General features: G+C 40.4%; 2 protein-coding genes across 2 annotated transcripts; both read left to right on the top strand.

The window, feature by feature from the left end:
- Nucleotides 1-549: 549 nt before the first annotated feature.
- On the top strand, nt 550-16002 carry RHAG (Rh associated glycoprotein). The gene is made up of 10 exons (XM_082276695.1): nt 550-725; nt 5246-5429; nt 7150-7300; nt 7496-7643; nt 8376-8542; nt 9880-10017; nt 10235-10356; nt 11056-11141; nt 12009-12082; nt 12762-16002. Exons 1-10 carry the CDS (start codon nt 590-592, stop codon nt 12837-12839), a joined length of 1284 nt encoding a protein of 427 aa, XP_082132821.1. The 5' UTR covers nt 550-589; the 3' UTR covers nt 12840-16002.
- A 1890-nt stretch (nt 16003-17892) lies between these two features.
- Nucleotides 17893-25946, top strand: LOC309586395 (cytochrome P450 2K1-like; the record flags this gene model as incomplete). Its single annotated transcript, XM_082303203.1, has 9 exons — nt 17893-18147; nt 19665-19827; nt 20947-21096; nt 21553-21713; nt 22375-22548; nt 23138-23276; nt 23967-24151; nt 24236-24377; nt 25753-25946. The coding sequence occupies 9 exons, from the start codon at nt 17893-17895 to the stop codon at nt 25938-25940; spliced, it is 1557 nt and encodes a 518-aa protein (XP_082159329.1). The 3' UTR covers nt 25941-25946.

The raw sequence follows: 25946 nt of genomic DNA, 5'->3' as shown, positions 1-25946 counted from the left end.
TTTTTAAATAACAGTTTTCAGTGAGGACTTGTGCTGTGAGAATGAGAACTTCACTGTGAAATAAAAAAAAAGTATGTCTTCAGGCTGTTGAAAGAGATTCTCTTTGCTTATCACAGCCTATATGAAGAAAGGTGATTTTCCATGTTTTATTAACAATGCAAAATTATTTACTTTTTGGAAGAAGAGCTACAACTTGAAAATATTATTGACTACAGGAAGCAAATAGAGAGTCACTGTTCCTTAATACATGCAGCAAACCAGGCTGTGTGAGATTTTCTTGAAGGCTATTTCCGTTTTAAAATACATATAAGGCAGTGAAAAGTACAACTGTGGCTGAATGAGCTGGTTTGTATTACAAACTGGAAAAAAAAAAAGCACATGCAAGCCAGCATTTCATGCACAGAAGTACCCTGGGAAATCGAAATCATTATATTGACCTGTACTTTTTCCCTCCCATAGTGGGTGTGACGGTGTATTCACGTCTATGTTTCTTTTTTTTTTCCTATATCACCCAGACCCACGGAATTAGTCAGCTCCTCTGAAGGCAAACACCCATTATCAAGCTCTCACAGCCACCTGCTCTCCAGCAATGCCTCCAGACTTTGACACCAACATGAGGTTCAAGTTCTCGATCCTGGCACTTCTTCTTGAAGCGATCATCATTGTTTTGTTTGGGATATTTGTGGATTATGACACAGTTCCTGTTCATGAACATTTATACCCATGTAAGTATTTCTGTTTAAGATTTACAGTAGCTGGAATTTCTTTAAACTGATCCTAAGTAAGATTTCTGAATAACTTATGAGACCTACCTACTGATAAAATTGGAAAAGAAAATTGTGTTTTGGGGCAAACAAATTTTTCTGAGGTATGAAAGCAGCGGACTTCAAAGACAAATCCAAGCTGAGGACATATAAAATTCTGCAAGTACCTCACTGCTGAGAAGTTTACTGTTCTGTGAGAGAAGAGCCTGGGAAATAGTTCTAGTGTTTGCACAGCAAGTTAAGACTTGGAGAACTATGTATTGCTTTGAAAGATTCCAGCATTTTCCAGAGACAGATAGGGGTGTTTCTTGCCAGACCTTCTATCCTGATTACTGTATTAAATAATTAAAATGAATAGAATGTTTTGTTACTAGCATCCAGGTTTTGAAAGGCTGTCCTATGAGAACACGGAAATTTGGCTACATATGCATCACTGTTATAAAATGTTTGTAGAAGCTGGACTCCAGAAAGGGCCATAGTTTTTTTGATGAGGTGGATAACCTCCTGCTATCTTCCACAGCAGTGTCTCTGTTAGGCAGTAATGGTTTAGCCTGGAAATGTTTCTGTTGAATTGTTGCTCTGAAATACTTGTTGAAGATTAGAAAAAGCTTTTGGCCTGAGAAGTAGTTACTCACTTCTCTCACCCCCTCTTCCTCATGTAAAGAATAGACTATTGCGAATAAATAGAAAACCAAGTTTGCAGAGATGCAAACTGTGTTTTCCTGGCAGTACTGAAGGTTTGTTTTCCGTTTTCTTGGCTCTGAGGCCTCAAAGACTTGTAGCCCTGACTGCAGTGCGCTTGATGAGGATGACAGGGTACAGAACTCCCTGCCTGTAGGTAGCACCTGTGTAATTTTGAATGTATCCCTCTTTTTCTCTCATTCTAACTGTCCTTTCAGTGGCTGTTACAGGAGAATGTGATCTCAGGGTCGAGTAGTCTTGTGTATTCTCACAGAAAGCATTGTCTGGGTCAGAGAACAGCAAAGGCAGGGCATTGTTCAGCTCCAGATGGAAGCCAGCTGATGAACCTCAGGGGCTAATTACTCACATTTAGGTTAGCTTCACTGAGATGTGGCAGTATCCCTGAGATATGGTAACTTAGGCTGTGCCAGAGCCCGCTCTCTTTGTGACACAGTTTAGCCATGTCAATGATGTTCATAGAGCCAAAGGAAAGTTTGGGTTGGAAGGGACCTTAAAGGTCACCTCTTTCCAAACCCCTGCCGTGGGCAGGAATGCCTTCCAATAGACCAGGATGCTCCAAGCCATGTCCAAACTGGCCTTAAAAACTTTTAGGGGTGGGGCAGCCACAGCTTCTCTGGGCAGCCTCAGCAGATTGCCAGAACCTCAGCCCCCTCACAGCAAAGAATTTATTCTTAATATCCAATCTAAATCTCTCATTTTTTAAATTTAAAACTGTTCCCTCTTGTCCTATCATTATCTGCCCATTCAATAAGTCACTCTTCCACTTTTTTATAAGCCCCCTTTAAGTGCTAGAAGGCGCTTTAAGGTCTCCCCAGGCTGAACAAATGCAGCTCTCTTAGCTGGTATCATATTAAACCATCCCAATTGTATTGAACTATCCAAGTTCCTAAATTAGGTGCCCTTATCTAGACAGTGTATTGGGAATTACTCTTGGACCACTATCACCCAGGAGGTGATAGTTTGGTCTAGACAAAAGCTGTGCAAAAAAACCCACACTAATAACTTGGCAGCACAGAAAATTGTAGTAACACTACAATACAGATCTTTAAATGTCACCTACCCAGTTAGAGATCACCTATGCTTATTTCTTCACTATTATCAGTGTCTAAAAAGTGCTGGAGGAGTTTCCTGTTGTCTCCCATGCCTCCCTGCAGAGGCAGTGTATGACTGTGTTATTCCTGCACACTTGTCCCTCAGCTGCCCACACTATTGACCTCTGAGCAACCTTCTAGAATGCTTTGGGCTCATGCAAACCAGCCCCTTGACCTCCTCCCAGGCAGGGCTCCAGGCATAGCATAGATAAGGGACTGCTCTTAAGGTGGGAACAGTGTTTTAAGAGAGAAGAACTTGTACTTCTTTAGGCCAGGCTGCTCAGATTACCAGTAGAGACATGAATTAAGCCAACACCACCGATATCATGCTGAACTTTTAGATGCTGACCTGACAGAGGTCATTCCCAATAAAGAATGAGAATAAAAGCAGATTTTCACAATACCTGTATTTTCCCTTTTAGGACCCCTTACTCTCAAATTTACCTGTACGAAGTGCAACAAAAGCACAGTTTGCCTAAGGACTTGGCAGAAATTTAATGCTGTGGTTGTATAGGTGTATTAGTAAATATTTTGAGCCAGGACTCCCCCTGAGTCCCCAAAATGATGGGTTCAAACTGCTTCCCACACTATGCCTTAGGATGTTAACCCATCTCTACCTCAGAGATTTAGTTGTTTCATCTAAGAGCTAATTTATATTCTCAGGACTGCAGTGCAGGGCCTGATTTTGTATGCCTTAGACACCTCAGCACCATGACTGCAAGCTGCTTCAGTGGTTTTGAACAGAAGAGAAATTAAAATAATAGTGGAGGATCAGCATAGCTTTGCACTCCGGTAAGGAAGGCTAAGCTGACATCATTCCCAAAGCATAGCTTTGCATTACATCTCTTTCTGGTGGATGCCAGTACAGGCACAGTAAATTGGATGGACAATTTCAGGTGTGTTGTGCCACTGTAATGGGAGAACAAGGGGGTGTGATGGTTCCTAGAGCACTACAAGAGGATTTCTTTAGTATTGCCATCCTGTGTGCGTTGTCCTGTGAGCAACCACGATTCATGGCCTAGGAAAACTTATGCATCCCTCTCAGGGTTCTGTGGTCTACAACTTTAGACCAAGCAAAATCAGTCTTAGTGTGTGCCACAAGCATCTTTGTGTCAGACTAACCACCTTGCAGTGGGCCAGCCTTGCAGAATTCTGGGCAGTGGCTTTGTTCAGGATCCACTGGCACATTTTTCCCAATCCTTCTTTTCCTGTCTCACAGAATAGAAATGCTACGCTTTGTCAAAAACAGCTGGTTATTGAACCAGTTCCGTTCAAATCATGCTGTTTTCTTCCTCATTTGGAGCCATTCCAGACCTAGTCTTCTTTAAAGTAATGCATGAGAGGTAGTTGGAGGTCAAGGTACAGGCTAAACTAGAAGGAATTTGTCCTCAACACCCACAAATTAACATAGTTTTAACCAGGACATTTAATCATTTGTGTAAATAAGTCCAGAGAGCTTTAAAATTCCAGCCTGAAAAGGAAGCAAAAAGGTTGGAGATGTTTGTGAACCACCTGCATTTCTGTAGAATCGCAGAACGGTCTGGGTTGGAAGGGACCTTAAAGTTTTTCATCTCATTCCAAGCCAACCAACGATGCTGTTTCTTAAATGCAAAGTAAAGGCTTTTACTGCATATTTCAGTGCTAGGTCAGGGCTGGAAGATGACACTGCAAATATAAAACAGTTTATTAGGAATCCCCAGTAACTTCTTAGACTTCTGGGCCCTCTTTTGGCTAAGCCTGGTAATGCAAAACTGAGGAATGCTTCAAGTAATGGGAACTGTAACTTCAAGTCAAATATTATACTAACCAGCTCAAGTTTTTCCAACTTATTGGCATGAAATATTTTTTTAATGGTGTCATTGTACTGGAGGTTCTTAATAACAGTAGAATTGGACAAAAAGTTGCAATTACAGGACTCAAACCTGTCTGGTTTAGAGTCAATTAAATCACATAAGGCTTAAAAGTAAAAAATATATTTTAAAATATCAAGTATCCATGTTATGGTGACAGATTCAGTTTGGATTAAAAGAATTAAAAGGAAAATTAAAAGTAATAACTTAAAAAAGTAGAAAAAGAACTAGCCATATTTTAACAAAATTCATATTTCGAAAAACAATCAAATATTTGAATGAAGACTAATTGTATGCTGATTATTTATATTAATTTTTTAGTTTAAACTTTGTCTTAAAATTAATTTTTCTTTTATCCATGTACAAAGATCAATGTCTTGTACAGTAATTTTTAGGGATGACAAGCATTCCTTTGCAGTGGGACACCTAACACTCACCCAAACAAATCCCATGTACAATTTCTGAGTTAGCCAGAACACACTGGCTCCAACCACCTTTATTGAAAAGGAAACATAACTTTTCTGTAAGGATATGAAGCTGTGGGCATGTTCCAGGCAGCTTCACAAAGAGAGTTCAGTGCCAGACACATTAAATTTATGAGTATAGAGATCCAGTGGTTTTCCATAATGATATAGGCATCAATATAATCAATAATTAGGTGTGGCATTTTCCAGACACTCAAGTCTTCAACTGGTAGACTGGTCATGAAGTGGGAAGAATGGATCACATCCATGACTGGAGTTTGGAACTCTTTTCTATTCACTCCTCCTTTGTCCCTGGCTTTTTACCCTTCACAGACTCTCTTCACAGTCACTACATAGATGTGTTTTCCCTTCAGACTTTCAGGATGTCCATGTGATGATATTTGTTGGATTTGGTTTCCTGATGACCTTTCTGAAGAAATATGGATTCAGCAGTGTTGGTTTCAACATGCTCATTGCTGCCTTTGGTCTCCAGTGGGGAATTTTGATGCAAGGATTTTGGCACATGAATGAAGGGAAGATTATTATTGACATCAAAAGGTATATGTGAATTTACAAAACTTGATATTTCTATGCCTAAAGATATCAGGAGAAGCCATAAGCCACAACATCTATGGGGTCAGACTTTACCTAAGTTTCATTAAGCCTTATTGTCCACCTCTCCACATCCTTCTGCCCTTCACCTCTGAAGGGGCCACTCCTGGTGCACTGGGCCAAGGCAACCAAAGCTTGTGATGAAATGTGAGGTGCTATATTATGTGTAGGAGGTGTGGGTCCTGTAGAGAGATTGCTTTGAATCTCTGAAGCTGTGGAAGCTGGAAGATTTCCAGCAGTAGCACAGCACGTCCTGCATCCAGCAGGCACGGAAGGATCTCTTTCTGTCACACATGGGAGCACAGATGAAAGGCTGGAGAAGCATGTCTATCCACTCATAAGGTTTTCTTTTACTTCTCGAGGAATGATTTTCATGAGCGTCATACTCCAGCAGGGTCTGAACACCAATCACAGAATAAGAGACCTCATGGGAAATGTCTCTAAGCACATTTAATGCCCCTCCTATTCACCCGTCCTGCCTCTACCAAGGTCTCAGAATGTTTTCCACATCTGCAGTTCTGTTTTCCAAGACAACTTGTAGGCAATTTTGAAAAGAACAGCATCCAAACATTACTGAAGGGAAAGCAGGAGCAATATAAGTAGCTCCCTAATGGTTACAGGCAGGCATGTGTGTAGAGGGACCCACAGGTTAGTGCCTCTCTGTGCTCCACATTTTTGATGAATTTGAGGTTTTATTTACCTTTGCCATTCCCCAAAATATACTAACACTGCTCCTGCCTGACAGCTCACGCAAAGATGATGCACAGAGACAGAAACTTGTGCAAGGCTTCCAGGATTACATAAAGCATCTGACCAAAGAGCTCGCTGTCATCTTTGAAGCCTAGGTGGCAGTCAGGGATGGAAATTGAGGGGCTGGAGCATGTCCAGAGGACAAAGGAGATGGGGAAGGGTCTGGGGCACAAGTCTGATGAGGAGCAGCTGAGGGAGCTGGGGGGGCTCAGCCTGGAGAAAGGGGGGGGTCAAGGGGGACCTTCTGGCTCTGCACAACTCCCTGACAGGAGGGTGCAGCCAGATAGGGGTTGGGCTCTGCTCCCAAAAAACAAGCAACAGGATAAGAAGAAATGGCCTGAAGGGACAAGAAGAAATCACACCAGGGGAGGTTTAGACTGGATATTAGGAAAAATGTCTTCACAGAAAGGGTGGTCAATCATTGGAACAGGCTGCCCAGGGCAGCTGTGGAGTCACCATCCCTGGAAGTGATTAAAAAAACATGCAGGTATGGCACTGGGTCATGGTTTAGTGGTGGACTTGGCAGTGCTGGGTGAACAGTTGGACTCAATGGTCTTAGAGATCTTTTCCAACCTAAGTGATTCTGCGATTCCATGACATCCCTGCATGTCCCAACACACTTCTCATCTGCCTTTTCACCATAATTTCAACCAGCTAAGCACATGGATGGTATAAGTGGGAGGAAACCTTCTACACTTACTCTTCAGTAGCTGGTAAGATCCCTACAAGATCTGTCTGGAAAGCTTTGATTTAATTTTTATCCACAAAGAGGAGATTGATAATTTTATATCTGAAGAGTTAAAGCTCTTATTTTAATGATATCATTTTAATGGCACATTGGATATTACAGCTTTCAAACTAATTTTGGTTTTGTTCATGTGTTTTGTTTTGGTTTTTTTCTTTTTCTTAACTTCAGCATGATAAATGCAGACTTCAGTACAGCAACTGCTTTGATTTCATTTGGAGCACTCCTGGGGAAAACAAGTCCCGTTCAGATGCTGATCCTGACACTTCTGGAGATCACCATCTTTGCATGCAATGAACATCTAGTTACTGAAGTATTAGAGGTACAACTATTTAGCAATCACTGTTTTCTCTTTATAACAAATGCTTTCACTTTGTAATACTTCCAGTTTGCATATGCTAAGCTCTAGGTTCTACCATAGAAAATAAAGCATTAAATCCTCCAGACTTCTTGTTCATCAGACCCCCGTCTTTCTGCTGTATAAAATCTGTGGCATGATTTTGGGTCCCTATTACAGGCCACAGATGTTGGAGCTTCGATGACTATCCATGCTTTTGGAGCTTATTTTGGTCTGGCTGCAGCTTTCATCTTGTACCGTCCTGGTCTGACGAGAAAACATGAAAATGATGAATCCACCTATCATTCAGACATGTTTGCCATGATTGGTAGGTGAAGTAATATCGAGTGCTGATCAGCTGTTCATCCCTCTTCCATCTCTATTTTTTACTGATTACCTATTATTATGCTACATCCATTTTCCTAAGTACACTTCTGCAGGCAAATTCCTTTTAGTCTGATGCATGCACCGTGTTTTCAGTGGCATACATATTTTTACAGTTTTTCCTTGGTTCAAAGAAAGGAAACATCAAATTAAAGATGCATTTTCTTTGTGCATTAGTGCTGACTTTCTTTCTGTTAAATCTTCTGCCTTTCTGCAAATTTCCAAAGGAATTTGCCATAATTAAAAGGATTGAGCTGTGCCTGTCATGGTAATGAATGTTGGAAACTATATATCTACCTGTCCATGAGAACTGTTCATAGACCAATTCACCAGCTAAAACTTTCAGTTTTATTGATAGATGATAAAGGATTTGCATGTGAACTGTGTTGTCTATGCCTCCTATTCTGGCTGGGGTTTCAGAGTGGTGGTGAGCTCTGTCAGTCAGTCAGGCATGACAAGGGGTCATTAAAGCCTTCTAGCAAATTTTGACAGAGACCATGTGTCAAAATCCCAGCTGCCACTGTCAAAAACTTCTGCATATTCTATTATTTCTTCCAGAATTTTGGCTATTCCCTGTTTCTTATTAATCATTGCCCTCATTTCTTGTAGCTCACTCTGTTGTGTTGGCACTTGTAACTAAACAGCTTTTGCTTTGTTTTGACTTCTATTCATCCAGGTACCCTGTTCCTTTGGCTTTTTTGGCCCAGTTTCAACTCTGCCATTGCAACTGGCGTGAAAGCCCGGACAACAGCCATTATCAACACTTACTACTCCTTGGCTGCCTGTACCATCGTAACGTTTGCCCTCTCCAGCTTGGTGGATAAAAGAGGCAAATTCAGTATGGTAAGAATCACATCTTAACCCCTGTTAAATTGAGTCAACCCTCTGTAATACGGATGACTAGGCAGATTCCCAGTGTCCATCTATCTGTCCAGGCTATCTGGAGCCTCTGCTCATACTAGAGCTATTACACTTGTAAAAGCTATAGGGTCTGATGAGACATGGCTGAGGGAGCTGGGGGGGCTCAGTCTGGAGAAAAGGAGGCTCTGGAAGGATCTTCTCACTCTCTAAAACTCCCTGAGGGAGGAGGATGGAACTGATGCCTTTTCCTGGTCTTAAAATCAAGAGTCATACATGGTTAGAAGGGGAAAAGGGATTTTACCTTGGTATTTATTTTAAGGATCCTTAGGTGCACACGTCCAGGTCATATGCATCGAGATGCACCCCACCGAGTGTGTGTGTGTGTCCCCCAACATTGGGTATAACATTATAGATTTTACTAATTAGCATATCTATCAAAGATTCCCCAATGAGAGGCTCAAGTGAGACCCCCTCCCCAAGGAACCTTCCCCTGGATGGTTCTATCTTGGTTTACAGAATGTGTTCTGGAGAGGACCTTGGGGTCTGGGGCACACTGATCCCTAGCTATGAAGCCTCTAAAATGTTTAGTCTCTTAGCTTGACAAACAAGTCCAAGAATGTAGGCAAAAAGCACTAAGAGTACAGAAGTTGTAAAAAGGTATAACAGGGGTATAAAAGGAAAGGCAAAAAATCTGCATGGCATCAGAAACAGGTGGGGATTGGTCTCTTCTTCAAATAACAAGTGGCAGGATGAGAGAAAACAGCCTCAAGTTGCATCAGGGCAGGTTTAGACTGGATATTAGGAGAAATTCCTTCACAGAAAGGGTTGGAAAGCAGTGTAGTAGACTGTCCAGGGAACATGGTGGTGATGCTGGTGTGATGGTTGGACTTACTAATCTTAAAGGTCTCTTCCAGCCTTAGTGATTCTGTGATGATTCTCTCTTGTCCACAGAACCTGCTGGACTGTAGCAACATTAGTCCAGTGTTCAGGCGGACTTTTGGATCTTATTCCAAAGGTGGTCCCCCTTGAGCTTCCTTATTACAAGAGCCAAAATAGGTCTCTCAAGGCAATGACTTGTTCCCTGGCAATCTCGCAGTGCAGCTGCACAGCAGGCAAAACCAAACCAGCTTGGGGCTGCCAGCCTGACAACCTTCCATCTCCTTGCCCTCAAATCCAGCCCTGTTTTCACCCACTTCTTTCCAGTTGCTGCAGTCATTTGTCTGAACCCAGCATGTGCAAGAGAGCCTTCAGAGGCACTCAGCCCTAAAACAAACATCTGTTCCTCATGTGTCACCTCCTCTTCCATGTCCCCTTTGTAGGTTCTCATTCAAAATGCCACCCTGGCAGGAGGAGTAGCAGTGGGTACCTGTGCTGACCTGGAAATCCACCCTTTTTCTGCCATGTTCATTGGGGTCATTGCTGGAATTGTATCTGTCCTTGGATTCCAGTTCTTGACTGTAAGTATTGGGGACCCAGCTCTGCTCCCATTTCTTGTTTCTCTCTGGCTTTCCTGGAGCTCCCTTGGTTTGCTACAAAGGGAGGATAGATACAGTAAACTCCAGGTAATGGTGACTTTTAATAATAATTTGATTCTTGTACTTCTGCTCTTTCTCAATCTAGAGATCATGAAAGACTATAAACTCACTATAAACTTCCTATTTCCCCTCATTGCAGCCTGTGTTGGCATCCAAGCTGAAAATTCAGGACACTTGTGGAGTTCATAATTTACATGGTTTACCTGGAATTCTGGGAGGTATTGCTGGCATCATAGTAACTGCAGCAAAAAGGGAAATTAGGTGAGTTATATAGAGAAGAGAGAAAGAAGTTTTTTTTATTTTTTGAATGTCTATCCTAATTTGCTACCTTCTTTGGATCTAATTATGATCTTTTTTCAGAAATGCATCTTTGATTTGATGTCAGGTATTGTTTTCTCATTTAATTTGGATTCTTCTGGATCTCCTGCCTTTAACACACTGTTTAAATGACAAGCTTGTTACAGATTAAAAGCTCAACTAAAAATAAATAAAACATCATAAAGAAGCAGCACGCTGGACCATTCAAACATAGAAAAATCTTTATTACGACTCTACAATTACACTGCTGGTAATTGTAAGAATTCAAAAAAAAAAAGCAAAGTGGTTTTTTTCCACTATCTCATAAAACTCCAAAAAGATGACATGCTGGTCTTTTTGACAACAGGGAGTATTCTCTAATGGCTTGCGGGACGTTAATAACCTCCTCAAAGAACTTCTTTTCATCTGTAGCCTAAAACAAAGCTAAATTAAAATCATGAGTTCTGCCTTGTGCGTAGCAATGGCAGGATTTGTTGGACTCTATGATCTAGGAGATCTTTTCCAACCTTAAAGACTCTAGGATATTTTCCTATGGGTCACCTTGTCCAGCATGCAGCAAGTACTGTGTCATAAGACTGATCATCAGTCTCAAAGTGTAACAGTTTTTTGATAGGCAATGTTTTGGTTTTCTACCCTTTTCAGGAATGGTCACTTGCTTACTCCTAGCATGCAGGCTGCTGCCCTGGGCAGTACACTTGGAATTGCACTGGTGGGAGGAGCACTGACAGGTCAGTATGATGCATATAGTGACTAAAAACACCTGTGAATTTAGAGGTTTCTCCATGAAGAAGTTAAATGTATCAACAATTTCATGTGAATAATACAAAATTGAAATAATGGGTAATGGCATGATGGTGGAAACTCAAATATGGAAAAGTAGTTTTCCAATGTTTTTGTCTTCAAATGAAGTTCAGGTTCATCAGGAAGAATTCCTTCACTGAAAGGGTTGTCAGGCGCTGGAAGGGGCTTCCCAGGGAGGTGGTGGAGTCCCCATCCTTGGAGGTGTCCAAGGAACGACTGGATGTGGCACTCAGTGCTCTGGTCAGGTTGACAAGATGGTGCTTGGTCTAGGATTGGACTTAATGATCTTGGAGGTCTTTTCCAACCAACATGTTTCCATGATTCTGTGATTCTAGATATTTTACTGAACGCATGCTCCAAAGATGCTGAGTTTTATATTTATAGGAATAATAAGGCGTTGTTCTGGATGAAATTCTTCTCTAGATTCTGACACTTAAAATTCTGAACAGAAAATAGCTTGAGATCAAGACGTACTCGATGAGGTGTCACATGTTTCCATGTGTTTGTGAATACTTCCAAACAAACAAACAAAAAAATCAGGCTGAAATAGAAAATTTTGGTCTGAAGTCTGGTCAATTAAAAACAAGCTCTTACTTATGCTCTTATTTATGTTTATATGAAGAAATCTGCATCACCTCTCAGAATGAATGACCTAATGCCCCAGAATGGTTGGGCATTTCTGTAGATGAGGAAATGAATTAGAAAACTTAGCTGGCTGCCCAGGGAACATCTGAGGGACATTTATTTGGTCATTTTCTTCATTTTTTTGACCTCTGATGCTGGTTTTCCTGCAGGTGCTATTCTAAAGCTGCCCTTCTTGGGACAAGTATCTGACCAGAACTGCTTTGATGACTCTGTTTATTGGGAGGTAAGACACAACCTCAGTTCATTTTCGTTATGTTGGAGAATGTACAGACACTGCAGCCCCACTCTCCTGGCCTTTGTGGTTTGCACATATGAGTCAGAAAATCTGCCTCTTCAAAATTCAAAAATGCTGCTCTACCTCAGGCTGTGAATTTATCAAGGCCACCTCCAGGATCTTTTTTGGACTTCTTAGATAATCATGCCTTTTTCACTGGACTCACCTTGAACAAAAAGCAGAAAGAGAGATAACAAATTGATATCACAGTAGAGGCCTTTGTCTCTCTCTTACATGCTCACTGTATCAGGTATCCTCTTCCTTATCAGAGACTGATGACATATTCTTAATTTAGGCAACCTGAATTTTATCCTTTATGCCAGAACAAACCCAAAAAACAAGGCAAGAAGCCTATATGATATACATTCCTTGTAAATAAAATGTGAAGTCAAAAGGAAATTTTATTAGTTTTTTTAATGAATTAAACTCCTTCTTCTATGAATAAAATCCTGAGCTCATCCCTCAGTATCCAGAATTGATGGTCCATGTCAGGCTGTGTCCATGTTAATAAACAGATATATAATATATATGCAAATAGAATTACATTCTCAGCACATTTTAGTCTTCTTTTATGGCAAAAGCAAGTCTACATCTCCTTAACTGAACTCTTCTTTGTTTTTCATGGCAGGTTCCAGAGGAGGAGACAGTACCCGAAATTCACTCCAGCCACCATGACGAGCAGAGCAGATTTGAAGTTGCCATGTAGAAAAATAGTTAATCTGCAATATTTGTCCTAATGATGCTCTTTCGTGTTTCTAATGCTAAGAAACAATGAAAAAACACCCAAGTATTGTCCCAACCACACCAGGTTTTTAAGATAGGGCTGTAGATAGCTATATTTTTGTAAGAGAAAACAAGCTTGATTTTAAACTGCTTAGTCATTATGCCAAGCTCAGGTGAATAAATTAGGTCCTTCTAATATATTTGTTCATCAGAAAAAAACACCCCAAACTGCTCTTTGAAATTATATATATTTTATCTTTTGTTGTCACTGATAACAATATAGTTGTTGTAATAAACTTTGGATTTCAAGGTTATCACAGGATAATATACTTCAGTGCAAGATTTCTGAGTTACATCCTTCAGCTGTATAGGGGTAATCAAGAAGAAATGAATTGATATTTCTTATTTGGACTTGAACAAACTTTTCACTAGAGCATCCCAGATTAACTTTTTTAGAAAGCGTGTTGTCTTGTTCTCTGACAGAGGAGAAAATGTGCTGGATTTTGAAGTCTGATTATAACAGGAAGCAAAATGTTGAAATAATTCTCATGGAAAAGCACAGAATACAGTGACTGATAAGGCAATATGAGAGGCAATATGAGTATTAAGATTCACTGTTAACATGTTTATTGAAAGGGAGAAGAAAGTGAAATTGTAAAAAAACTTCATTTTTGCTATAGATCTATTTATTTATTCTCATAGATTTAGTTAGTTTCAAGGACACAATAAGGGAACTGAGTAGGAGCTATGAAAACCAGGTGATTGCATAATAGGTCTTATTCTATTCAACAGTAATAAGTGGATTGCAGCAGTGTTAATGTCAATAAATAGAACCTGAACTAAAACCAACTCCAGAAAAACACGAATTGTTTGGAACTGATTGGAAAGAAACTACATTCAACCTACAAAAGACTCGGCAAAGAACTTCCATGGGGTGAGTCACTGACTCTGAAGTCACTGTCTCCTAGAAGAAATGAAAGCAGAAAGAGGAAAATTGTAGCTAAAGTAAATTAACTCTACCTAAGAAGTGATGTCAGTGGCTGCTCCGTTCAAAGACAAAAATTGAAGTAGCTGAAGGAGCTCCATGAGGTGCCTTCATGCATGGGATATTCCACTAAGAGACAATGGATGGAAAGTGGAAATCAAACAGAAGGAACATGGTGCCTCAATCCATCATTCACAGAAAAGCTACTGCTGATGTAAGACCAAAGTGGGTGAACTTTTAAGATTTTTTCTATTTTAGGATCTTATTTCAAGCCTTACTTATCAAACTTAAGGGGAAAACTCTTCTCATATAAAATAGCACATATTTTCAGTTCTGCTGCAGTATTTTTCCTTGAAAATCTTTAGAAAGATACTAGGCAGGGATGTCCCATATGTTATACCCACTGTATACTGCTACATATGTCAGACTTCTATCCATGAATAAAAATACATTTGTTGTATCACACTTTAGTTCAGATAAGCTCTTCTGCAGATGTGCAATGACTGACTCTCTTCTACCTTGTTGGCTGTAAGACGTCCTTTATCCTCTCAAAGCTTTCACACATTCATTTTTGTAAAAACTGAGGAGACATTTAACAATGTAAATATCACATTTGTAAAGATTTTAGAAGTATTTTGTGCATAATTTACAAAGTGTTGAAGTACTTGAAAAAGATTCCATCTGTGGACAGCCTGTAAAAATCTTATCCTCAATACATGAATTTCACCCCTCAAATTCCTACTTGGAGATTCAGGCAGTCTTTCATCCACCTTGAATGGGTGAGGTAATTTCACTAGTTTTGCATGCTGACCATAGAGGAATACTTGAGTGAGGAAGTACAGCTCACTGTCAGTAAATCTTTCAGAATTGTAGAATCCTTAAGGTTGGAAAATACTCCCAAAATCATCAAGTCCGACCTTGGATGGATTATCATCATGGCCAGTAAACCACATTGAGAAGTGCTGTGTCTACTCACTTCTTGAACACTTCCAGGGATGGTGACTCCCCTGCTTCCCTGGGGGAATTATTCCAATGTTTAACCACTCTTCCAGTGAAGAATTTTTTCCTAACATCCAACCTGAACCTTCCCTGGTGAATGATAACCTCAATAATTACATTTAGAGTTGGGTTTTTTTAATCAAAAAGGGAAAAAATGAACTATACAGTTTTGTTCTCCAGTTCTGCTTATAATCTTTCCATAGTAAGTCATACCCTCATCCTCCAAGTACCCATTATTGTCCCCTGGCTTCTTTTTTAGCAGATTCCTCCCCCAGAGAAATCAGTCCCTTAGGTTCGCTCAAAAAACAGAGTAGGGAGATGAACACTTTTGTTTAATCAGAGCTTTACATGTTACTTTCTTTTCCATGTGACTGTGCCCTTGAAGTGTACGATTTGTTTTTCCAAAAGTATTTTACCCTAGTTGCTCACCTCCACATTGCAAATGCCAGTGGCATTTGGTTCTCTGGCTTAGGGTATTGTCTCTGGTTGGTTATTTCCCAATTAAAGTTTTGAATACCTTGAATCAGCAGAGCTTCATTAGTAATTAGTTACAACTTCTGTGTAATATGTGACTGGACACTTAAAAAACTTAAGCTTAAATAAAATATTTTACTAAGTCTTTTGTTCTTCCGTGAGGAAGCCTTACACTGGCAGGAAAGGAAAGGAAAGAAAGGAGTTAAGCATGACACAGAGTGGAGGATGAGCTTAGAGGATGGGACTGAAAAGTAAACAAAAGTTAAAGTACAACTATTCTAAATATGAGGTTCAAGATCATCAGCATTTCTTTTCTGTCTCATAAAAGACTGGCAATGTTTTATCCCTTCCAATAATTGCTCAACACTGTTTTCTGTCTTACCTTTGTTCTCACTTTGACTTGTTTCTACATTGAAAAAGCTTAAATAAGGTATTGTGGTTTGTTGGGGTTTATTTAAATGGATAATAACTTTAATGATATCTTCTTTAACTAACCAAAGGTCAAGTTTACTGTCAGCCCTTTTCAGAACACCAGTGGGTGACCATAGCTTTGAAGGCTGTCTCACAGTTCTTCAGTCCTACCTCTGTCAGAGCAGTATCTTTGTATTTCATTACTGGAAAGAAAATTTATTTGAAAGCCATTGGCTCAATATTTGCTTACAAAATTCCTTTTAACATTTGTGTTCAAATCTGCTACTGAATAAATGCATAAATTGAATGACCAAATGACCAACTGGATTTGTTTGACATTTCTTGGGGATGTCTTCTTTCTCTCCTACTGGGATCAACCTTTTCACAAAGTATGTTAACAATGTCTCCTCTTGCCAGTGGAGAGCTCTTCCTGTTCATCTCAAGCCTCCTGCAAAATGTTCACCTTTCAACCTCCTCTCAGTTCCTTGCTATTAGTTAAATTCCAGATATATGTGGAAAACTCGACATTTTCAGTGCCTTTTTACCCACTCTGGGAAAGTGAAGTAGAATCAAGCCAACTGCAGCATAGTTGGACACTGGCCCTCTGGACTTTTCCCAGGACACTTTCCAGGTAGGTGAAATGTCCTGGTCCCTCCTTCAGAGCCCCTGGGAACAGCAGCAGGCTCACAGAGAGCCAATCCAAGAGCAGCTTGGAGCCCCCCCTCCCAGGCTCCCAGCCATGTGCCAGGGCTCTTTTCCTCTAGATCTCTGCACCCCCATTCCCTGGGGAATTCTCCCATTCCCTCCTCTCCTCTGCCTCTGGTCACGTCTCTGCAGGGATCCTGATACTTTTGGGAGAAAAGGACAAGGGGCTCAGCCTTGAGGCACTTCACACAACCTTCAGGTTCTGGCCTCAAGGCCACATGCAATTTAGTGTTCTAGATTTCTACTAGAAAACTCTTCCAAACACTGTTCTGTGGGCTGTGACTCAACTTTTCTGTCCAGCCTTCCCCTTGGCTTCTTCTTTCAACACCTCCTCCTCTGCTGTTCACTCTCTTAGACTCTTAGACATCTGAGTCAGGCTTTACATCAGCCCCCTACCCTCAGCCAACAGAGGACATCTTTTCCCAGTGCTGTGTCCAGTTCCAGCATGCCCAGTACCAAAGAGATATGGACAGACTGGAGAGATATGGACAGACTGGAGCAAAGGGCCACAGAGATTCTGGAGGGACTGAACATCTCTTATATGAGGAGACACAGAGAGGTGGGAGTTTAGCCTAGAGGAGAGAAGGCTCAGCGGGATCTTACCAGTATAAACACCTGGGGGAAGGATCAAATAAGCCAGAGCCAGACTCTTCTCAGTGTGGGCCCAGTGCCAGGACCAGAGGCCATGGACACACACTGAAACACAGGAGGTTCTCTCTGAACATCAGGAAAGACCTCTACTGTGAGAGTGACTAAGCACTGGGACAGGTTGCCCAGGAGTTTGTGGAGTCTTCCTCCTTAGGATCATATAATTATTTAGGTCCTTGGAGATACTCAAAACCTGTCTGGGCACAGTCTAGGGCAACTGCCTCTTGGTGGCCCAGCTTGAGCAGAAGGCTGGACCAGATGAATTCCAGAGTCCCCTCCAAACTCAATCATTCTGTGATTCTGTGACTTGAAATTCCCAATGAATTCAATGGAATCAAAGTTATGCCACCCCTAAACACTTTAAAAAAAATTAAATCTGTGTGCAGTACTCCCCTGGGCAGTGGAATTTTGATTTCTCAAGGGTATCAAGGATATCTATACTAATGACAAAAACATGATTAATCAGTAACCAGGACAGCGTGCAGAATTTATGGCTTTCATAGCAAAAGTCAGGTTGATGACCTGCAATTATCTATGTTTTTGGACTTTCACACTTGCCCTGTCACCTACACTCCCACCCAGTCACACACTGGTTAGCAAATATTTATCTGCTCCTGTACCCTTCTGAGGATTTATTAGGAAGGACACAAGAAGAGGACAAGTCACCAACTGCAAGTAAAACATACCCTTCACTAGAAAAGAGGTTTATGGACTAACACAAGGGTGTCTCAAGCGTAATTCTTGCAGGAGGACAGAGACCCAGAGTCCATATTTTCTCTTCTCTCTTCTGTGGCAAATACTTGGCTGAATAGAGATGGACTGGAAGAGTAGCAATTCCGTTGGTTTTTTGTTCATCCTGGCTCTTCTATCCATTTTTAAAACAGCAGGTTTGTGGAACAGCAGCACTTCCACTGTTTTAGTGCTGATCCTGACTTTTCTATGCATTTTGAAAACAGCAGGTTTCTGGAACAACCAAGGACAGAATTTTCCTCCAGGACCAAGACCATTACCCATAATTGGAAACCTTCTTTTGTTTGATTTGAAGAGACCCTACAGGACTTATCTACAGGTACTCCTTTTCTTTTCTATTAGTTCTATCACTGAGCCCCATAGTCCAAGATGTCAGAGAGTTTCTCCTATTGCACCTGATGTATTTTATCCATGGATAAGCCTTTAGCAAGGGACAGGAGATGGTTATTTGAGCAGAAAATGTTGAATGCAGCATGGGGTTTTTTTCTGTGATACTTTCTCAATGCATCCAGGTCTCAGCCTTCAACGACTCTCAAATTAATAGGAAGTGCCCACCTTATTTTTGTGGTAATTTTGAGAAAAAGGCAACTGAATAGGGAACAATTTTGATAGGTGGTCAAAGTCCTGCCTTCCACTGATTGATGCGCCTGGAGCTGTGACTAAAGCATCTTGCCTGCACTGATTTATCTACGTTCTCATCTCTCTTTCCTCTTTTCTTCCCAAAAGCTGAAGATATAACTATATACTCTTAATATTCACAGCCAATCTTTGCTAAAATAATAAATCTTTCTCTTTACTTCTAGTGCTTTGAGTCAGAAGAATTCTCTGAACCTGCTCCTTCCTTAGTGTTTCTTCTGCTTAGACATTAAAATTACACATCCTCCTTGCTGATGATTTTGAAAGGGACATTTGCACCTGTATGGATGCTGCATCCACAAATCAAAAGATTGCTTAGATGCAATATCTGGAATATCACCAACACAGCCCAATCACGTTGACAAAAGCAAGTTCCATTTGTTTTCAGGCCAACAGAACCAACATATGTCTGCTCTAATTCAGTGATTCCACTCTAATGCTGGAGGTCGATTCTCTGATTTGAGCATAATTCAGATATGGGTCACTGCTCCTGTTATTTCAGCTGGCTGTACTTGCTTACTACTTGGTGAACATTTGGCATCTTGATGCTAAACATAGTTGCCTTCTGTTTCTCTCTGCAAACCAACTAGAAAATAAGTGCAGTCAGGAAAACCCCTGCCAGTTGTCAGGAGAATCAGAAACACTGAGTTGCACAAAAATAAATCTACCTGTACCAGCTAAAAAGGTACCACATTGTCTCTGAGACAGATTCATGCTGGATGTAGTCACGTATAAAAAGTTTGAATTTACCTAATGCTGAATCCTAGCCCGGAAACAAACTGGGTTTCTTTTATACATTAATGATTAATGAGGTTTGAACAGGTTTAGCCTGTAAACAAAAGGAACACAATAGTATAGAGATAAGTGTGAAGACATGAGTCAAAAATTGAATTTACAAGGGTTTCTGAGGGAAGACAGAGCTGTCAGTGCAATCCTTTGCTGACTTGGTGTTTCAGCTGATGTCACTTCTGCTCAGTTTAGCACAAGTGGACTCCTCTCCCAGCTGTGCCATTTAGTCATCCATCACAATGTCTGGCACATTACCATCGTTTAAATCAAGTGTCTTTCTCTGTAGTCAGAAAAATATCTAATATGTTAGTAACCCAGAGGCAGGACTGGAAAATAAGCAGCACTGGAAAGGGTGATGAATTTCTTTGTAAGCTGTAAAAGTTGTAAATCACTGTTCTCTTCTCCTAATAGCTGTCCAAAAAATATGGTCCAGTCTTCAGTGTTCAGATGGGACACAGGAAAATTGTAGTGATTTCTGGGTATGAGACAGTGAAGGAAGCTCTCGTAAACCAGGCAGATGCATTTGCAGAGAGACCTAAAGTCCCAATCTTTGAAGATTTGACCAAGGGAAATGGTAAGTTGGTCTTATTTTTCCTTATCAGCTTGACCTACTCAGTTTTTTTCCTGTAGACAAAGCAGGAGCTGGGACAATACTTTGGATCAGAGATCACAAAAAGCATTGGAAATAGGGAGACATTTCATTGATTTCAGCACATTTATTCAATTTTGAAACTACTGACAGTGGCAACAAGACAACCATAACTCTAAGAATAACCACAGCAACAGATAATGGATAGTGACACACTTCTAGGATGTACAACAGGGCATCCATGCCAGAGAAGCATTTCTAGGTCTCATGATATGGCTCTGGACTCGCAGTTTTTTGGTTTATCATAGAACCACCCTTTCTGAAATTATTATTCTATTGTTGTTCATCATTTCAAGTGGTGAATAGTGCTTTTAAACTCAGAATGTGACAACAGATAGCATGTAACACATAGAGAACTGGGGATTTATTTTTAAAAGGGAAATACTGTCTACTGAGCTGGGTTTCAAAATAAGAATTTCAGACCCAAACTTCATTCTAATTTAGCATGAGAGTTTCGTATTTTTATCTCTAAAGATCCTTGGACAAATCCAGGAATAATTCTGTGAAAAATGTTAACAGCTGTATCTTTTGATCATATTATTGCATAGAAGCTTACTTTTCATTGTAGTTTTTTATTTGAAAAAAAAACCCCATAGCTGAAGTCATCTGTTAAATGGTATAACAATTTCAGTAAAAAAAGGTGATAGTGGAGGTTTTAAGACTTCATATAAATTTTAAAGACATTTGTGCCTACTTAAGTTTTTCCTGCAGTCATCAGAGATCTCTGTTCAATTCCACTTCCAAGCTATGGTGACCAGCGGTCCAAACTTGAAGTTCCAATGCCCACTTTCTTTCAGTGACAAGTGTCTTTTAGGACATATATTCTTCTTAAGATTTGATTAAATAAATCTTAGATAGGTTATCCTTTGCTTGTGTAATAACCCTATTTCTGAGGATTAAAAATACTTAAGGCACAGTGGTGTTTTTCCTCATCCAGATGCAATTTAACTTGTTTTAATAGTGACTGCTACTAAACAGCTCCATTCTATGCCTACAAAATTATTTAAAATCTTCTGCCACCCTGAAATGTTCTCTTGGTCTCAGGGGTTATTTTTGCTCGTGGTGAAAACTGGAAGGTGATGAGAAGATTTACCCTCACAACCTTACGAGACTTTGGGATGGGCAAAAAGGTCATTGAGGATCGAATCGTGGAGGAGTATGGGCACCTGGTGGACACCATCGCCTCACAGGAAGGTGGGTGGATTATTCCTTCTTCAAGCCTGTAGAATCACAGAATGGTTTGCGTTGGAAGAGACCTTAAAGACCTTCTCATTCCAACCCCTTCCCATGGCCAGGGGCACCGTCCCTTAGACCAGGATGCTCCAAGCCCTGTCTAACCTGGCCTTGGACATTTCCTGGGATGGGGCAGCCACAGCTTCTCTGGGCAACCTGTGCCAGGGCCTCACTACCTCTAAGGTTTTGTCCAAATATGCAGAGGCTTTTTGAGCCTTCTCAAGTTCAAACTTTCTTACAAAATTTACTTCAGTTTGACGAATTTGGCTCCTCTGGCATTTCCGTGTCTTGGTATGGTATTCTAACATTGGAAAATAATAACAGCAGTCAATCATAACAAAAAAAATCAATATTTAATATTAAATTTACATTTACAAATTACACCTCTTGCCACAATGTAATATATTCTTTGTCTAGGAAAGCCCTTCGATGCCAGCAAAATAATTAATGCAGCAGTTGCTAATATAATTGTGGCGATGTTGCTTGGAAAACGATTTGACTATAAAGACTCCAGATTTGTGAGACTTCTACATCTGACCAATGAAAGCATGAGGCTTGCTGGGAAACCTTTGGTTACGGTAATGATTCACATGTTTATGTTGCTGCTCCACTGGATGCCACAGGAAAAGAGCAATACTGGTAGTCAGTTTCTTTTATTAAACAGGAAAATCTGAGACTTCGAGGGATAATAGGTTGACAAAGCACTTTCTTGGACAAAAAAAGCTTGAGAGACAGTCTGGGAATCATGAAGTCAACAATCAAACCCCCAGTCTCTCAAAAACATATTTATGATATAGTTTGAAGAGTGATAATGAGTAAAAAATACCTTCTGATACTTGTATGCAATGCTGTCACACATTGGATTGATTTATGTTCCTCTAGGCTTTGAAAAAAAAAAGAAAAAATGTTAGTGGAAGAGCTGACTAAAACAATCATAAAAGTTGCTGGCCAACATTTCCATCTCCCTGGTGGCAACTTGAAGCTGTTTGAACCTGATACCTACACTACTCCTGAAAAATAGCAATTTGGGGTGGGGGTTTTTAAATCTATTCAGTGGTCCTTGATGAATTTTCTATCATGAATTCATCCAGTCACTTTTTCATGTTCTATAGAACAAAATATTGATCTTAAGTTTTTGACTTTGTATCTGAAAAATAGGCCAAATGTTGCTAATTTGTTTCTGTAGTATTTTCAGAGCTCTGGCTGATAAATTCTCTCTCATAACTTCCACTCTTGTAGATGTACAATATCTTCCCATACCTTGGATTCTTCCTAAGGGCTAACAAGCCTCTCCTCCGAAACAGAGATGAATTCCAGGATTATGTACGAGTTACTTTTGTAGAACATCTCAAAAACCTGGACAAAAATGACCAAAGAAGTTTAATTGATGCTTTCCTGGTTAAACAGCAGGAGGTAACTGAATCTTTTCTTGTTGATTCCAAATTTTATGGCTCTATGAAGACATTTACAATTACCTTTCAGTTCTTACAGTTACAGTTAAATTTCTTTAGGGAAGCTGTCTTTGAGAAAACACATATTACAAATTGGCAGAGTTGAACAGATACTTCATGCTGTTGAAGTTCCAACCTCTTTTAATCAGCAAACATTTCTCCTTATTTATTTTCTTCAGACTATATCAATATATTTACCAAGGCTTTTTATCTGCTCTCTCTGTTGTCCCAGCCCTTCTGGCTCTTTTGAAAACATAATGCATTACAGAACAAAATCACTACCTGGGCTTTATTGGGACTCTTATTTGGGGTCTCTGATATGTCTGGGTGACCTTCCCCATGGGGAAAGCAGCTCTCTTTGCAGCTGGCCGCAGTAAATACAGAGAGATGTCAGCACTCTTCTCCAGGCACAAGCCCACAGCTTTTCCTTGTCTTTCACACTTTTTTAAAATATAGGATTTATTTCTTAGCAAATGTTTATCTACTTAATTTGCATTTTCACATGGAAAGCTTTAAGTTTTCATCCTTTTATCTCAAACACTTTTTTTCAGAAATCCACTATCAGCGGGTATTTCCATAATGACAACTTGCTAAGCTTGGTGAGCAATTTGTTTACTGCTGGTCTTGAGACAATTTCCACCACACTAAACTGGGGCTTGCTGCTGATGCTGAAGTACCCTGAAATCCAGAGTAAGTGGTTTTATGGTAGATACTGTTAGGGCATTAGGGACCAAACAGGAACCTGGAGGATCAACATACCTGTTAATAGGCCAAGTTACAAAAACCTGAGATTTCCAGCCAATTACTGTCTCTGTGCCCTGTGGTTCAGACCCAGTGAGGGTCACACTGGTCAGCCAGGAGCACAGCACAGAGTTGATACAGGCCAGGCCCTTTGCTCAGGCAAATCTCATTAATTAATAAGAAAAGAGCTGTCCTGTGTTGGTCAATGAAATTGTCCCAGGTTCCCGTCAGAAACTGTTGATAAACCAAAGGCCTGTGCAGATGTTAAATGAGTTGTACTGAGGCTTTAGGGACCTGAGAAGATTCAGGGAATTGCCCTTTGCCTGGCATCTCCATTCCAGATGATGGTACAGGGTTGTTCAGAGTCTAATGGGGGTTTTGAGACAACCCTTGGGCAGAACAAGGATCTTAAGATAGAAGAGAGGGCAGAAAAAAGTCTTTATGTTTCTTGTTGGTAAAGAATCAATCAAACACTGTAGTCCTGTTCACCTCCCATTATTTCTGAAAGGAAAAAAAAAAAAAGATTTTTTGGAGAATTTATGATTTGCACTCCAGATCTATTATACTTTCCATTACTAAAGCACAGTGTGTCTCAGGGGCAAATGAATCCTTTTATCTTAGAGTTGATTCTTTCTTCAGAAAAGGTTCAAGAAGAGATAGAGCAAGTGATAGGGTCCAACCCCCCACGGATCGAGCACCGAGCTCAGATGCCATACACAGATGCTGTCATCCATGAAATTCAGAGGTTTGCCAATATCCTGCCCCTGGATTTGCCTCATGAGACTGCTGCAGATGTCACCCTCAAAGGCTATTTCATTCCCAAGGTGAGATGCCTACAAGATTGCTTCTTTTAATATTTCCTCTTTCTGAATTTGTCCAGGGATTCACTCCTCTGTCCCATTTCGCAGGGAACCTACATCATCCCTTTACTGACTTCCGTCCTGAAAGACCAGTCGCAGTGGGAGAAACCAGACATGTTCTACCCTGAGCACTTCCTTGATGCCAGTGGGAAATTTGTGAAGAAAGATGCTTTCATGCCTTTTTCAGCAGGTGCTTTCTCTTTTACATTTACACAAAACACGCAGCAAAAGGTGCTTCTCTGCATTTCCTGCTTCATTTTTCCATGCCCCTTTTAAAAAGTCACAAATAATGTCAGCTGGGTCAAGATTTCATAAAGTGTAACAACAAGGAGGAGTTGTCATATAAACCCTGTGTAAAATCAAGAGACAGAAGGGGGTTGCCCTTTGAGGCTTCCCCAGTGTGGCCTTACCTGAGTTTACACACCTGCACCATTTGCCAAAGCATGGGAGATTCCAACCCTGCTCCTTCTCTGGCATTTTTCCTGCTTTGCAGGCTCTGTAATTGCTCTTTTTAAGTTCTCATGCATCACTCTCTGGCTAACTTCTCTATCTGCAACACTCTCCATTTTTTTTATTGATCCTATTTGTATATTTTCAATTCTGCATGATATTTGAATAAGATTTTTTCTTGTCATACTCAGCATCCAGTACACAGTAATTTGGGGGGGGGGGGGGGGGGGGGTTGTTTGTTTTAGGGGTTTTTTTTGCAGGGTGTTTTTTTGTTGAAGAATGTATGATACTTCCAGTTCCCAGGCCTTCTTTTCCAGATTTAAGTCTAGATGTCCCAGCTGAAAACAAATCCAAGGAGTGTCAGGTCTGGGCTTTCCCTGGAGGGCTCATTTTGTGTAACAGCCATGCAACAGCTCTTCATTTCCCACTTTCTGTCACACAGGGGAGTTTAAACAAAATTTTAGTTCAGGTTTTTGTTAGTTCTAGCCTTGAATCCTCATGCTATGCATAAGGCAGTTTACAAGCTGCTGGATTTGACAAAACTGAGAAGTATTTATATTTACAGCACTTTTGAATATCCATAGAGTATCTCCCCCACCTTCCTTCTCAGTCCCACTCCAGCCAGCATTTGTGAGTCTTCAAGGAATTTGCTGACAAATTTTTATATAAAAAATTGCCTATGAGTAGACACATAGACCCAAAGTCTAGACTGAACCAGCTGGTCTAGGATGCAAAAATTGAGCCAAGTAGAGCAAAAATATGAAGAAAAAATTCAGATTTTATTGAATACTGGAGTTAAGGAATTCAGAATACATTTCCATACATTTATCTCCAAATGCAAGCATTTAGACAAAGGAAAAGAAAAAACCATCACCAGCTGCCTTTGGTATGATGCCTCTAAAGATCAAAATTCCTCTCTTTATGATAACTTGTACCCAACAGACTTTTAAAAAATCTACTGTGTTATTTATTCATACCTAGGATATAGCATTCAAATGTTCTGGATTCCCACTGACCTTTTTCAGAGAAAGAGCTGAAAAAAGGGGATTTTTCTTCCAATACTGAAGAAGCAGCTCTCACTGATTTTCTTGTGGTCGTTCTGCATTTCCTTCCAGGGCGGAGGATCTGTGCTGGAGAGACTCTTGCCAAAATGGAGCTCTTCCTCTTCTTCACCAGTCTCCTGCAGAGGTTCAACTTCCACCCTCCACCTGGAGTTTCCAACTCAGACCTGGACCTCAGCCCTGCCATTTCATTCAATATCATCCCCAAACCCTATGAAATATGTGCCACAGCACGTTCCTAGAGCTCC

Source organism: Coloeus monedula (genome assembly GCF_965178545.1).
Source record: "Coloeus monedula genome assembly, chromosome: 2".
Classification (NCBI taxonomy): Eukaryota; Metazoa; Chordata; class Aves; order Passeriformes; family Corvidae; genus Coloeus; species Coloeus monedula.
Note: the sequence above shows the minus strand (reverse complement) of the source record. Positions and strands in the feature narration are given on the sequence as shown.

Coding starts and splice junctions, on each gene's coding strand:
- RHAG (XM_082276695.1), top strand. CDS start 590: ATGCCTCCAGACTTTGACACCAACATGAGGTTCAAGTTCTCGATCCTG. Junction 5,430..7,149: donor ATTATTATTGACATCAAAAG/GTATATGTGAAT, acceptor TCTTAACTTCAG/CATGATAAATGCAGACTTCA. Junction 10,018..10,234: donor TTGGATTCCAGTTCTTGACT/GTAAGTATTGGG, acceptor CCCTCATTGCAG/CCTGTGTTGGCATCCAAGCT.